General features: G+C 32.1%; 1 protein-coding gene across 3 annotated transcripts in view; it reads left to right on the plus strand.

Moving 5' to 3' along the window:
- Positions 1-16,458, plus strand: part of LOC143252898 (adenylate cyclase type 8-like) — a 220,061-nt gene that overhangs the window by 119,757 nt on the left and 83,846 nt on the right. For all 3 annotated transcript variants that reach the window (XM_076505721.1, XM_076505723.1, XM_076505722.1), the window contains 3 exons: positions 5,044-5,264; positions 9,684-9,833; positions 12,806-12,942. In XM_076505721.1, coding sequence (XP_076361836.1) covers positions 5,044-5,264; positions 9,684-9,833; positions 12,806-12,942 — 508 coding nt within the window. The remainder of the gene's footprint in view (positions 1-5,043; positions 5,265-9,683; positions 9,834-12,805; positions 12,943-16,458) is intronic.

Raw genomic sequence — 16,458 nt, forward strand, 5'->3', positions numbered from 1 at the left:
GTTGTAGAACTTACGATAATTTTCAAGAACCTTTTAGAATTTTCTAGAACTTTCCATAGTAATATATATACAGGAGCTCACCACTCACCACTTCAGTTTAGTTCTAGCTGCCCAAGTGAACACATATACCTATCTGATTTTATCAGAGATGGCAACAAGAAGCTGCAAGAATTTTCCAGACGCATTCTGATATGTATGTGGCCAATTTATCAAGACAAGAGCAAAAAAGTACTCTGTGACAGCCTCTGCTAAAACGTTTGAAGCCTACAAGAAATATATCGGCGTGCCTGTCAGAGATCAAGACAAACCCTGGGCACCTCACTTAACCTGCGAGCACTGCAAAAAAAAAAAAACTCTATATGGTAAGACGGATAATTTTTCTTGATTGATTAGTAAGATTTTATATAATACAAATTTTAGACCTTTTAAAATTTAAGTATCTTTTAATTTATTTATTTTTAATTTCCAATAGTATAGAAAAATATCACACATAAAATAATTTGCATGAATCTCTTACACATTAGTTGTGGATGAAGTAAATTTATTCTTCATAATAACAATTTTATTTTGCTTTTTTGCAGGATGGTACAGAGGGGAAAAGAGAACCATGAAGTTCGCTATTCTAATAATTTGACGTGAACTCTATGATCATTCAAGCAATTGCTACTTCTGCATGGTGGACTCTTCCAAACGTCGGGCTGGCAAGAATGCATCTATTATCATGTATCCAGACCTTCCATAATCCATCGCCCCAGTGCCACACTACCCTGAGCTCCAAGTAACCACTCCACCAGAGAGAAAGCAGCCATTCTCAGAAGAGAGCAGCAAATCAGAAGAGTAGGTAGACGGTGAACATCCAGATTATAATTTCAGAGGCGCAGCTGGTGAGAGAAACCCATACTACCCCAACCAAAGAGACCTCAATGACTTGATCAGAGATCTTAGTCTAACAAAGTCGAATGCCATGCTTTTGACAAGGAGTGAGATTTTATAGATGAAAGTGTGCAAGTCGCAAGACAGAGGAAGCGTCACCGACATTATTGAAAATGTGTAAATTTGCCCGTCCATTATCCAGGTCATAAAAGCAAAGTTTGAAGGGAATAATGGCCATTTTCTGTACTTTTACAACATAAGTAATTAAGAAATAACACATATACTATCCAGGAACAAAATTTGTGTTACATAGTGTTATCTTAGATATTATGAGTGATAAACTTCCATGTTCCTTATCTCAAAAGTTCTTCCTTTAAAACTAACAAAACTCGGTTTTTATTTTGCATCAATCGATTATATTTCGTCTCTCTTTCTCGTGTTTTTTACATTTCGCTAATTAAAGTACAACTTTTAATCTTAACACAATTAAAAAATTCCTAAGTCTTATATTGCTGTCTACGAAATACGCATATGTAACATCATTGTATGTGAATTAGCGAAATGTAACAACACATTCTAGCTGTAACACGGGCACCCCGCTAGTACAGCGGTAAATCTACGGATTTACGACGCTAAAATCAGGGGTTCGGTTTCCCTCGGTGGACTCATCAGATAGCCTGATGCGGCGTTGCTATAAGAAAAAAAAAACACAGATGCTGTAAGATGGCTGCACCAGTCAATATACTGAAACTACAAGAACAAGCCAGAAGTATAGAATATACTTTAACTTTTAATATTACGCTTCGCAAATTGTTGTGCAAAATCGACTACAACATCGATACAACTACACTATTCATAAACGTTAAATGGTGATAAGGTTTGGTGGAATTTATGAATTTCTAGATTATTATTTTCTCAATCTTAGCATGTTTATTGTAAAAAAGTACCCTAGCCCTATAAAAAGCTACTTACATTTGTTTGTTTGTACTGAATTTCGCGAAAAGCTATTAGAGGGCTATCTGCACTAGCCGTGCCTAATTTAGAAGTGTAAGATTCGATAGAAGGCAGCTACTTATCACCACCCACCGCCAACTCTTGGGCTACTCTTTTACCAACAAATAGTGGGATTGAACATCATATTATAATGACCCCACAGCTGAAAGGGGGAGCATGTTTGGTGTGACGGGGATTTGAACTCACAACCCTCAGATTACAAGTCAATCACCCTAATCAGCTGGTCATGCTGGAATGTCTAGTTATGATTGATTAAGAAATATTTTTATTGTTTAGGTAATGCTAGTTTTGTAGTCTTGCTGTTATTGACGTTTTCAAAGAGTGTGCAAGCTGATAGAAACCATTTACCGGAAAATGAATTTTGCAGAACCATCACAGTAAGGAGGGTCGTGCTCAGACTCAGGTGGCATAAGTCAGGGGGGTGTCACAGTTTATGGTCAGTAAATTGTGGCCCAGATACCAAACCAGACCAAGATTGTATAAGAGTTACAGGTGCAATAGAAGACCGATTTCTGCAGAATTAAGCCACAACAATAGCGCTAGAAGCTTTAGAAACGAGTTTCATCAAGTCACTAGAGTAATGCTTAACGGTTAGAAATTGGCTCCCCGATAATAAGCTCAGATTCAAGATGAGAATTCCTGTACTAACCCAGAAGAACATGCCACTCGGACCTTTTAGCAATGGACCATGTACCTTTCACAAGTGAGTGGAGATCCTGTGTACCTACAAGTGGTCGACGTAAATGAAAGGAGAACAATATTATGGTCTCTAACACTGTCCACTGCAATGCTTTTGTGGACTGTGTTAACCCAGGAGGTTATCCGAGATGTCATTAGCAGTATAAGGAACAGGTGCAGAGAAGTTATAAACGACAGAGGAAGAATTACAAGTTACAAAAAATTATTTTTTTAAGGCTATGCATCTTAACAAGATATTAAAGATGTCTTTAATATTTGTACAGCCATATATTAGCATTGTTCTTTAATTTTTCCTTTTTGTTACTTCTATGTGAACGTTTCGACTCGGTTTGTGTTACTTGCCTGTGATATTTGTAATGGAAAAGTTCACCAATAGTGAACATCTTCTTGTCTTTTTGTTTTCCTCAAAGTTTGAAAAACATATCAACAACTAATTATCCTTTACATTTTGTGTTCAAATCGTACTATTCGATTAGAACATCAACTTACAATAATATCAGCATATTTGAAGATCAGAATGAGATTTTTGCGCGATTGAGACATGAACCATGAATCTTTTGAATCACAGCTCAATACAAATATAAAAGTGAATGGCATGTTAGTTTGAGAAGTTCCCTTTTGAAACAAATTAATTTTGTAATCTTTGTCGTGCATCAAGTATTACCACGTCCTATGTTTAAGAAGTATTAAAATAGTCATCAAAAGTTCTGCGTCATTCATTTCGAAATAATTTTGGAGTGGTCATTAGAAACAGGTTAGCTTAGGGTCTATGAAGTGTCTCATTTGTTTTTCAAGTGTTTTCAAGAACCAACATTCATATATTCATTCTGTTTATTTTCTTACTCCTATTGAGGTCGAGTTATTAGATATTGCGAAGTTTTGTACTTTTATTTCATTGCAGCTAAGTGGTAACCTTGGCAACGTAAACATTTGTTATAATAAAGGAAGATTTATTTTATCTTCATTTTTTTAGAAACAAAACTACTTGATTTTTACTTGTAAGATACTTTGTAAAATCTAGCTGTAATATTGTTCGAAACTGATGGTTTACAGCAGTTTGATTTCGCTAAGCGTAATAAAGTTAGGAATGGTTTACATAGTGTAAAACATAAAAAATAATCAATAATCAATTATTAGAGCTTATAAGTGAAAGTAAAGAAAATGTAATAAAATATCAACCACAATAAATATGTTATATCCATTGTCAACGAAGCTTTTCACCAAATACGGAAGACCAACAGGCTGGTTGGAATAAGACAGACCTAGTAGTGGTCGATAAACGAGTTATATGACAAATCTTTGAACAACAACTATATCGCTGTGAGTGTATTAAGTTGGTGTTTGTTTGTAATTGAGCACAAAGCTACACAATGAGCTATTTGTGCTAAGCCCACTAAGCATATCGATTAAGTTGGTGAGCCGTAAATTTTATCAATTTTATTTAATCCATTACATATCAGAAGTAAAGACATTCCCATAAGTTTTTCTAAATCGCAAAAAAACTTAGTATATCTGGATTTTTTTTCTGGGGAATATAATCTCGGTCAAAAGTAATAACAACATCAGATGAAGCGTAATTACTTTTATTGCTTAGTTAATATTATTCTAAAAACATTTCTCTTTGTTATGGGACAGCTCTGGTACAATTGAGTGTGAAACAATTTTTGTTTTGATAAATATTAATAAATAATATAAATCTAGACAATATAGATTGTTTTATCTAATTTATTTCAATGCATGTAATTTATAGTGCTCGGTAAAATAGAATAATGATGGAAATCTACTAAGAATACGCTTTCATTCTAAAAAAAGCCTAAAGTGGACTTGTAGTTAGCGTGTTGGGCTGTGATTCCAAAGATTCATGGTTCATGTCTCAATCGCGCAAAAGCTCATTCTGAACTTTAAATATGCGGATATTATTGTAAGGTGATGTTTTAATCGAATAGTACGATTTGAACGCAAATATCTGAAGAAAGAAAAAATCAAAAACCAAAACTCATTTTGAAAAAATAATTGGTTGAATTATTATGTTATTCAAAAGTTTCAACAAATAATTATCAGCAATGTCTCTTAATATGCGATGTTGAAATATTTTTGATAAATACCGAAACAAATGCTTCATTTTATTAACTGCATGTAACATTCTACAGAGAATCCATAGGGATGTTGAATATTAATAGCTTGGTTTGAACTACGTTTGTTTAAAACTACGCAACTTTCCTAAATGGCTCAATTCTCTGATATTAAGAGATCGTCAGTAAAAAATAATATGTTGGAAACATACACAAAATAATTTAAAGAAATAACTCATGAGATCACTTTACTCTTGTCTGCAAACTTCTGTCATTACATAATATAAAAGTATTTAATTTGTTTTGATCTTCTCTTTAAAGGAGAGTAGTATACACTTACATATTGATTATAATGTTGTATCTTTTTTCTCTTAATTTATAATAGGAACCGGGAACTTTGGAGTTGACTTCAGCGACACTGGGATTATTGACGGTGGTGACGTGGATGGAGCAGCTGTTTGGCATATATTCTTCATAGTTTTTGTAACTTATGCCATGTTACCACTTCCGCTGAAGTGGTGCATTGTGGGTGGCTCTCTTAGTTCACTTTCGCATCTCATCATCATGTGTGTTATGTTTCGAGAAGATGGCGCTTTTGTCAGAAGAGTGAGTGTATTTAAAGATGCATCTAACTGATTATACTTATTATTATTCACATTTTCAACATAAAGTCATAAAAAGTACATTTCTTTAAGATATTTAAGTTCTTCAAACAAAATTATAAAAACTCACTAATCATTTATTGTTATTTCACATTTACGTTTATTATTATTATTGTGTGTTTTATGTAATGCATAAAATGTTCAGTTTCTTACTATATATACTACAAAGTAATACATACTGTATCACATGAACAAATTTAACATTATACAGTGATGCGTTTCGTAATCACATCTAAAAATAAAAAAAAACAATGACATATATTGTTATATACAATGAGAGTCTTATCTAAATTCATAGTGTATTATATACTTTATAACAGAATCATGCTAACCAGAAGTAAAATCATACAACAGAAATACAATCTGGTATAGTAAGTTACATATTGTAATTTATCGCGGACGAGCCTCCAATTTATTATGTTAACGTATCACAATTTCAAATAGCCTGAAACCAAGTTAAATTGTAATTTAGATTTAAAAGTTAATTAAATGTCGATATGCATTAAATTTATGATACTTGCAAATAAGACTGATTCATAAAAGTTTCCTTCTCAGCACAAATATATTTTAATATACAAATAATAATAATAATACAATTTATGATAACAACTATTACAATTAGTTATTGCAAATAATCATTTATATACAAAAAGTTTTCAAACTTACAAACAATACAATTTCAGCAAACGCATCAATACTGGTATTAAGATACCAAATATACATTGTTGGTTCCTACACTTGAAAATATTCTACAAATTTAGTGAATAAAAAATAATTTCGCAATATACATTTATCAGTTTAAGCTACATGCACTTCTACGTATTTATTTAACTAAAACAAACATCAATATTATCATAAATATGCATTAGTAAATCCATTACAAGTGTCATATCAAACAGTCTGAAACTATATTAATTAATTAAATATGTGTTTTTTTATAGTGGTAAAATATTATCATATACTATTAGTGACAGTTAGGCAGATTCTAAGAATATTTAATATTGACTCAAATAACTATCTATTGGTCATTCCTAAAAATTCTTATATTTCTCATACCTAAATCAAATTAGATAGTGTTGGAAAGGAGGACGAAAACATTCACAAAACTAGAAATTGGAATGTTTTAAAGTAATCATACACGATTTTTCTATTTTTCACAAGTGAATCTTGTTTTGTAACTAATAGCCTCTGATTTTGTAATTATGAATCTGAAATCCATATGTTATTTTCATTTGCACACCCTAAGTTACCTTACCATGGTTTTATACTCACACAAACTAAAAGCTACCGGTTATCGTGTAAAGTTGGAACCTGAATCTAAAACCCCAATCTATTTTAATGAAAAAAATTTTTAAAAGTTTATTGTTTGGTTAATTTTCTAACATATTTTACTAGTTTCCAAAATAGGTTTTGAAATGATATAACATGCTAGTTTCCCTCTCACAGAGATCATTCACAGTGTGTTTTAGACTTTGTCAACCAATGACGAAGCAAACGTGAAGAAGCTTTCAAACTATGCAAGGTTTATTAATTGAAAATTTCCGATTAGGCCTGGTTTTAATTATTTTGCACCGTAAGCCCGTGTTTAATCTGCTACACCTCACTAATCTTTCTTTCAAGTGTACAATAAAACGATAGAGATACAAATCAAATTTATTTATTTATTTTTATTTTTTTGTTACGGTGGCAGCTCAAAATTTTACCTATACGGAAATTTCATTTTTCTTTCTTTCATTAGGCAAATTCTCACATTGCTTACTTCAAGTTTGTTTATGCATGTATGTATGTATATATATAATTTCATGTATGATCGATACTGTTGTCAGTACCACCAGTCGTCTGTGTGGTGGTTTATCTTAATTAAAGTTTAGCCAACTTTAATTTGGAAAACGTTTTTCTCCATAATCAACGGTAAGAAGCAAAGTCAGCAAAGTTTATTGTATAACAAACGTGTTGAGAAATAATTTGTTTTCGCACATGTGCTACAACATTCTTTTCAAAATCATTTTAATCAACCTCGGTTTTAGTCACCCATTTCTGTACTCTAAAAATAGTTACCTCACTATCAATGATAAGTTGATTTGGAAATCCGCACAATGTTTCAGGAAAGCCCTTGAGCTATTTTTAAACTACTAGGCAATATAGTTTTTAGTATTTTATTGAGAATGTTCACCCAAAGCTACACTGGGGCTATTTTGAGCTGAGAGACTAAAGATAGCAAATCAACAGCATTTCTTGTTTTCACTGATCTACTCTTATTTTACCGAATAGATGGATTTGGCCATCATTCCTTAATGTACCGGCGACCCCAATAAACGGATGCAAGCTAGAAACTCTGCAATTCACGATCAGAGCTCGCTAACCATAAGTCACGCCCGGGCCGTCAACAATAAGTTCCTAAAATCTCTTTTACACCGATTCAGAGGTGGTGTCGATATACTTGTTTAAAACATTGACCTTTTGAATCGAGAATAGATTTGTTCTATTTTGTATGTGAAACTGTGTATTATCATTCTTCTTTTATTTCATGAGCAACTCTACTGTTTTTGCTGCAACAATTTTCCATCTATTTCTGTTTCTTCAGTCACATGTGGTAAACCAAAATTATCATTGCCACATTTTCTTCATCGATTGTGTCTTAAGAAGAATCAAGTAACTATTGGCATTTTCAAAAGCAATGTACACTTGAGTCTGAATCATATTCGAAAGCACTTGTCTTGTTCTGAATTTCCGTTTTCAAGTAGTATTTATCACTTTTTTATTGTTTCCCGGCTAGGCATCTGTATCTCTACGGCCTTTGAAATCCGGGTTTCGATTGTCTGCTGTGGACACAACAGATAATCTAGTGGGGCTTTGTTTCAAAAGAAACCCAAATTTTTTTTTGTAACAATTCCATTAAAGTATTTTTTTTTATGATACAATCAAAACATTCAAATATTCAACAAATTTCAGGAATTTTCCATTTACAGGTCCAAATAGCTATTTATGTTTTCCACGAAGAGTAAGTAATAATTTGAATTCCGCGAATTCTTGTGAAAGCAATAAGCATTTCAAATTTAGCTTCCAAGCGTTATCTGTTGTTTAATTAAGCGCATATTTTCATTATCCATTATTTGATTATCTTCATTTTGATTTTAATTCTTTCAACTGTAGATATATACCTTCAGATGATTTAGTAACTTTTGATGTCAACTTAAAAACACTGAGAAACGTTTTCAGTTTGCTCTGTTTTATGACAATGAAAAGTCATTTGTACCACAAGTATTCTAGCAAAAACAAAGATTCGTGAAACAGGATACCGAACCTGTTGTCTTGGTACTGTTTCTCCTCTCGCAAACTGTCGTATATAGTTTGTTATGAATTTCCTTCTCTCTTTGTTTTAGAGAGTCATCAATAGCTGCACCTGTATTAGACCTATTTTAACTGAAAAATATCGTACCTTTGAATAGATTATTCTATTTAGCTAAAAACAAATAGCCTCATACTGATACTTTCTGTCTACTTTTCCATAAGTCATATTTTTTAAAGTACATAATTTTTAATCATATTCAAGATATCTTTATTTGAGGTACTATATTTTAGTTATTAGCATTTTTTACAAAGTTTAACATATGTTAATAAGAATATCTTTTTTATTTTGTGAGCTTCCTAAAGAAAGACAAAACATTTATTTCTGCTAATTCGAGCCTCGTTTATATACCACAGTGGACTAGTTTCAGAATGTTTTATTAATTATTAATTACAACCTTTTCTAATGATTTTGTCTCACCTAGTCATGAAAAGAAAGCAAGAATTCTCTAGGGTATAGGTAAGGAAATTTATCCTTCCGTCTCCTCTTAAATAGAGAAGAAGAATAGCAAGAGAAACAATGTTAGCAAAGCAACCTTGTCAATAAAATTCACTGGTAGAATTATTTTCATTTTGCAGTCTCTTTCTAATTTGCCGCCCAAGGTGTTTGCTTGCTTTACCTGTTTTATAATGTGAGCCCTGTTTTTGATCTTTAACTATCAAAATGTATAACTCAAGATTTTTACTTTGTTTTCCAGTTGATATTTGCTTTATAAAAAAGTTTCCGTTACTTAACCAAATGCACGGATGGTTTTTAAAATGCATTCACAATTATTTGTTTGATTTTGATACACGGTCTTAAAATGAACAGTTTTATACATTTAAAACTCTTAAAATCAACTCTAGTTTATCTGAAATAACACATAAATATTATTTAAGTTAATTATGCAGGTAATTAGTTGGAATTATATATTATAGTATAGGAAATTTAAGAAATACATTTTCTAAACCATTTATAATTTCCAAGTAATATTTCAACACGTTTAACTGATACTAATATCAATGATGTTCATAGGTGATCACCAACGCCCTGTTGTATTTGTGCATCAACTTCGTTAGCATGTATACCAAACACCTGACAGATCGAGCCCAAAGGAACGCCTTCTTGGAAACCCGACGATCTATGGAAACACGTTTCAAAATAGAGAAAGAAAATGAAAAACAAGTAAATATAAGGGAAAACAATGAAAAGGGAAATTTTACAATAATAACCTTCAGTTTGGGTTGTTGTAGTCAGATTAAAATAGCTACTAATCATCTTATTTGACTATTGTTTACAATAATTTTGCAAAATAACAAGTAAAGATGAAACGCTGAAATATTAGCTCAAAAACTTTATATTTCCCAGTTTAATGAGAAACGCGACAGAACTACCTGTTTTGAATAAAAATTGCTTCCATAAGCCTCTCGATCCACAGTTGCACAGCGCCATACCTGCGTACTTACGACTATAATCCAGTTTTCAACACCCGTTGTGGGCAGAGAACAGATAGCCTTTTTGTAGCTTTGTGATTAATTACATACAAAAAAGAAATCTTTCTTATGTTTGTACTAACATGTTTATGATTATAAAGTATGGTTAAAGAACATCTTAATAGTATTTTCCTTAATATAAAAAACAGACATTGCGAAAGAAAACGTTTATAGATACATTATTTTAACTTGCTTAACAGCACATTTTGTAACTTCTGTCTTTAGTGCTTATTTCTCTCTTGTTGTTTAAATCTAAGTTTTGAATTCGCTTTTTGTTTTAAGATAACTTTTATCGCAATGAAATATGCATATTTTACATTATTTATTTGCATGTAATCAATAAACTTAATCCGACCTGGAATTTGATAAGAATTTAGAAAACAGTGATACCAGAATAGTATAGATTCAATATATACATACAAAACATTCCATAAATATGAGTCACAAAATAGCGATTCTAAAGCACAACGTAGCTTTGTTTATGGAATCGCTTCTATTAAAATACTTCTGTACTGAACTAATTTATTTTGACATATAGAGAAAGAAACTATGTTTAACTACATGATACAAATATAGTTTTTCCAAACTGTACCTGTACGTTGCTTAAACGATCTCGTACGTAATGTAACGTAACAGGCCTCCATTGATAGAACAATCGATATATTTGGTGTGTAATCCTTAAAGCAAATAACCGGTGTGAAAAGAGAAGTATAACAGTGCTTCCACTGTCCAAGCATCCAGGATTTAGGCTCTATGGCAGATCTTTTAATATATAACATCATTTTGGAATTTGCTAATACTCTATTTTTAGCGTTTCCAGGTTGAACTAAAACGCTATATGAAGTTTTACGAGAAATTGGCAAATTTAGTGACGCTGTGGAAATTTTTTTTCTTCCATAATACACAGTAGTCAACCTTTTGGTGGACTTCCGCCTTATAAGATGTACGTGTGGTGTTGTGTTTTTGACTATTTGTTCCATTTTTTGTTTTTTATTTTCACAGTAGATATGAAGGCCTTAATCTTGGTGTCAATAGTATCATTCTCATCATCTTGATCAATGGTACTCTACCATTTTCTGTGCAGCTCGCTTACAGTAATGCTGAACAGATTGTATTGTAGGATCTAAATGAAATCCAGACTTCAATCGACGAAAGTGCTATCCAGCTGTTTCAAAGTTTGTTACCCAATTTTCAATCTCTCTTTACCTTCTTTGAATGTCATAGACTAACATAGCAGTGCAAGTATAACTTTTCTCTCAATACATTTTTCTGACAGAGTTTGTTTCACATCGTTAACAGACGAGAATAGTTTTGTGTCACCAGATTTCTTACAAATGTCGTTTCCAATCACGTTCATAAGATAATTTAAATTTCCTAAGAGTAACACGGTGCATATAATCCTTAATACAGTCACGCGGAATGCAAGCAATCGACTGTTCTTGTCAAGAACCTTGAAACTTAATGCCTTCCGTCGAGCTTCTTCATTTAGAAAGTTTCATGTCACTGTGAATTAGATACCGAAGAACTGTTGAATTGTATAGACATCGTTTCCACACCCAGTTGCAGTACCAGAACAACACCTTGAACGCCTTTCTTTCATATTTGATTCATTGGATAATCTGTGAGTTTTTTTTTTCGGTGTCACGAAATCCAAGAGATTCTCATAACTATTGTTACACATTTCATCTTCATCATTCTCCAATATAGAATAGCGTAATCAGTACTTGCTTTCTTCTTTATTCTTGCATTTAATTTGCTGTGCAACTAATTTCCACCTGCCATTTTGACCTCTGGGTCTAAACCGTTGCATCTACACTGACATCGAGGACATTTCCCATAAATACAGCATATACGCATTTTACACTTACTAGCCATTTTTCTTTTCTTGTATTAACATTACTTTATTATTACAATATCAGTACGCTTACTCACTGAATGTCGATATCTGTCTTGTGGCCAGCCGTAGATCCGGGTTTCACAAAGAGTGCGGCAATTGCCTGCTTTTTGTACAATCAAATTTAGGTAAAAATTGTTAACCAATAAACAAACGATCCGGAATGTCTTGAAAAATTTGGTTTTGCAAAATCCTGAATAGCTGACTCGTGGTACCACTGTTAAAATTTTACTTTTAAGACGAAGTTGTTACTCTGTGGCATCAAAATTAAAACTGTATTAATCAATTATCACGTAAGAAAATTTGTTTCAGAAGCTACTAAAGGGTTACACTTATGCTTTGAAGATATTAGCAGCATAATTTATTATGTTGAGTATGTGTGTCTTCCTATAGCAAAGCCACATCGGGCTATCTGTTGTATTTACCGAGGGGAATTGAACCTCTGATTTTAACGTTGTAAATCCGTAGATTTACTGCTGTATCAGTGGGGGACATTATGTTGAGTGAAATGTTTTGAAACATTAACGTGTCGCCATATCCTAGTTATATATAAAGCTTAGCTATATATAAAGGCTTGAAATATTTATGTTATTACTTTTGGTATACTTCTAGTTACATGATTCTGCGCTTACTTCGTGTCTTTGTGTTGAAATGTTTTGAATATTAAACTTTTTTATTTGTCTTGTAGCGTTTTAAAATACTGTGTACACGTTTGTTTGTTTGTTTTTACACCATTATTAACACTTAGTCTTGGGATTTGTTTCAATCAGGAACGCCTCCTTCTTTCTCTACTACCACGTTTTGTTGCCATGGAAATCATCTCAGATATAGCCCGAGAAGAAGATCATGGAAGAATCTTATCAGCACAGTTTCATAGGATTTACATCCATTGCTACGAGGACGTAAGGTAACTCGTATTTCAATGCGGACAGTATATCCTCAAAAATACTTTCTTTCTTTTTGTATTTAGCATAATTATTTTCCCGAAACACCAATCCTTGCGTAATCATAAATAATAAAATATAAGCCAATTCATTTCATGAAATGTCATCCTTTTAGCTTATCCTAGTGTTGCAAAATTTATCAAAATTACGTCATTCTTACTTTTCAATAAAGGAAACACAGTGAAAGTACTACCATACTGGCCAATTAGCAAAATGTTAATTAGTCAAAAATATTTAAATTTTTCAACTGTTGATAAACATGGAAAATGTATTATGACTCTTACATTGGGCCTTATTCAAACTTTGCTACAAAATGTGATTCAGTATTTTAAGCTAAAATAAATTTTAAAAACCCTTGTTCTTGCTTCTCAGTGCAAATTATCTCTGTTCACCACAGATTTTAAGTTTCTACGTCTATGAATCTATGGTTGACTACTACCAAATATTCAAAATATAATACTGATATCAAACATTTTTTCTCATTTAAAAACGTTATAAAGGTGTTATTTATAATTAGTGTCTGCATTTATTAAAGAAATCAAACAATTTATAATAGGTACTAATATCTGGTTTTCCTAATCATTAATTTCATTGTTTTTTTAATTCACTAAATGTTACATTGATTACAATTATAGTTTCCCAGTGAAATTTAATGTTCACTATATTAATTTTTATTAATAAATCATACATTGTGTTATTTTGCATAACTAATACAAAAATAAAATTAATTAGAAATTACCTCCTCTTTAAAAAGTAATATATTGAAACGATAAGCATCCACACAATGCCTGCAAATGTCTAAGCCCTACTATTATTTTTTCCAACGTAATTCGTACACATTCGTAACTACTCCCCCGTGTGTTACCAGGATGATCCAGTCTAGTCGCTTTACGGGTGTCTCCCACCATTCAAGGCCAGGCATGGTCAGGTGATTAGGAAGCTCGACTCGTAATCTTAGGGTCGCAGGGTCGAATCACCGTCATATCAAACATGTTCGTCCTTTCAGCCGTGGAGGCGTTATCATATCACAATCAATTCCACTATTCGTTAGTAAAAGTGTAGCCCAAGAGTTGGCTGTGGGTGGTAATGATTAGTTGCCTTCCCTCTATTCTTACACTGCTAAATTAGGGACGGCTAACGCAGATAGCCCTCGTGTAGCTTTGCGCAAAATTCAAAACAAACCAAACCACCATTCAATTTAATTAATGCTCTTTTTGAAAAATCTCTCTTTAATATTTAATATAAACAACTGTTTAAACAGAGGTCAACACAGTTTCGGGGATTTCTTTCTAAGAATTAACTTTTTTATATTTTTCCGCAGTAGCACTTAGAAGTTTTTGTACTTGATTGTCATCTTATTCAACAACACATGGACTTAAATGACTACGTCAGAAACACACTATTTACTTAAAAATACTGCCACCTACACGACTGCTATTAAACGGATGTTTTTTATTAGTGTAGAGTTAAGCAATGACCTTCTTGTGCTTTGTCCACGACCCCGTGTTTTAGTGTTGTAAGTCCGTGAACTTGCTACTGTAATATCTCGGAACTTTACACACGAATAACGAGATTGATTGGAATGGTCGAAGTACTCTTACAGCGAAAGTACAACATAACTCGACTTGAACCTTGAACTCTTCGATCCACAACTCGGCACACTGATCACTGTAATTAAAGACTACAGATAAAGTAAAATGTTCAAGATCAATTTGTTACCTTTATAATTTAAGCAAAAATCACTTTGTTAGATTTAATACATGATACCAAAGTTACTTAAATGATCAGAAATTGTTTTGCATAAAATGTTGATAAACGCGGTAACTTTATAACATACACGTGAACACAAAGTTTTGTTGCGAACGTTTAGCTAAAACATGTAGTCTAAATATATATATTTCCTGGAAAAACAAAAAAACTTAAATATCGCTCGAATAGTTGTTTGACATAAACTTGAAACAAATATGTATTATACTCAAAACTGAGTTTAGACACTAAATTTAATCTGTTGCATAACTAAACGCGTTCTACTGGATATGTAGAAGAAATATTATTATGTTCTTATGTGACGCCATAAGTAACAACATATCAGAGAAATTTATTAAGCTTATCATATGCTTTGAACAAGCTCCTTTGAGAAATGTTTCTATACGATAGCACGCCTGCACTCCAACCCATCGTTGTTTACTGAGAAACTCTATAAGGTTAATTGAAGACGCACAGAAATCTTCTATGCATAATTAAGTATATTCAGCTGGGAATAGAATCCGCTTCATTGTAGCCTGGAACTGTTGGTTCAAAATCAACACAATTTTCATTTATATTTATACATGTCGCTGAGAATAATGTACTGAGAGAAAGGGCAAGAGAGAACATTAGGTATCTTGAATTGTGTAAAATGAAAGTTTAGTTTATCCTTTAAAATGCTTTAGTTAACATTTGAGAAGGTTTTGTTTCCTCAAGATATGCTTAGCTATTTCGAAGGTCAACGTAAAGGTAACAGCAAAATTTTATGAGACTGTTTTTTTATTATCTCATATAATTTTTGTTTATCTTGTGTGTAGTTAAGGTTATTTAAATAAATTAAGACTAGATGGATTAAAATAAAATTGGGTTTTTCCTTATAGAAATTTAAGCTAATATCAAATTTTGTTCCTCTACAGTTTTCGATTGTATTTATTCCAAAAAGTGAAATGCAGACCAACTGTTAGGCCAGTATTTATCTGAAATTACCCTTTTTTTTTTTTTGCTAGATTATAATAAAAAAACGAGACATGTATTTCGCCTCTTAACATTTTCACTCTATCATTATTTGTTTTTTGTTGGATATTTTTTTATTATTATTATCTATCGCACGAGGCTTTTTCGAGCAAAAGATAAACATCTATTATACATTTCATAAACCACCTTAGGCTGCAATTTATTCTCGAATATCTCAAACCAAACTGGAACATAAAATATATTTAAGAATCTATGTGGGCACAATTTATCTATAAATATCTCAAACTCAAGCGAGTGTGCTAATAAATTTTAAAATGGACCACAAAAACTATTTTTCTGTGTTATCTTATAAAGACTATAATGACAGAAGCATATTAAAAGCAATTTGACTGGTGATGTTTGACAAGAAGTTCTTAAATCAAAAATTCACATAGAATTTCTTAATTGCAATAGAATTCTGTAAATGTAATGATGGCGATTTGGGCAAAACGTTTAAAATTCAAAGTAAGAAACAGGTCATTTGGTACAATGGCATAAAACAATATTTTTAAATGATCGTAAAGCTCAAAATGGATTGATTAGTAACAAATCAATAGAAATTTTATGTCATAAGTTAAACAATTATTTGCTGAATAGAGGTGAAGGATTGGTTAGTGTTAACGCATGTCTTTGAAAATAAATGTTGATTTCTTATTTATAATGTCCATCCTCCCTTAAAGTTTAAAATGAGTCAGACCTCCTACTTATAAAGCTACCTA

Source organism: Tachypleus tridentatus, chromosome 6, assembly GCF_004210375.1.
Source record: "Tachypleus tridentatus isolate NWPU-2018 chromosome 6, ASM421037v1, whole genome shotgun sequence".
NCBI lineage: Eukaryota > Metazoa > Arthropoda > Merostomata > Xiphosura > Limulidae > Tachypleus > Tachypleus tridentatus.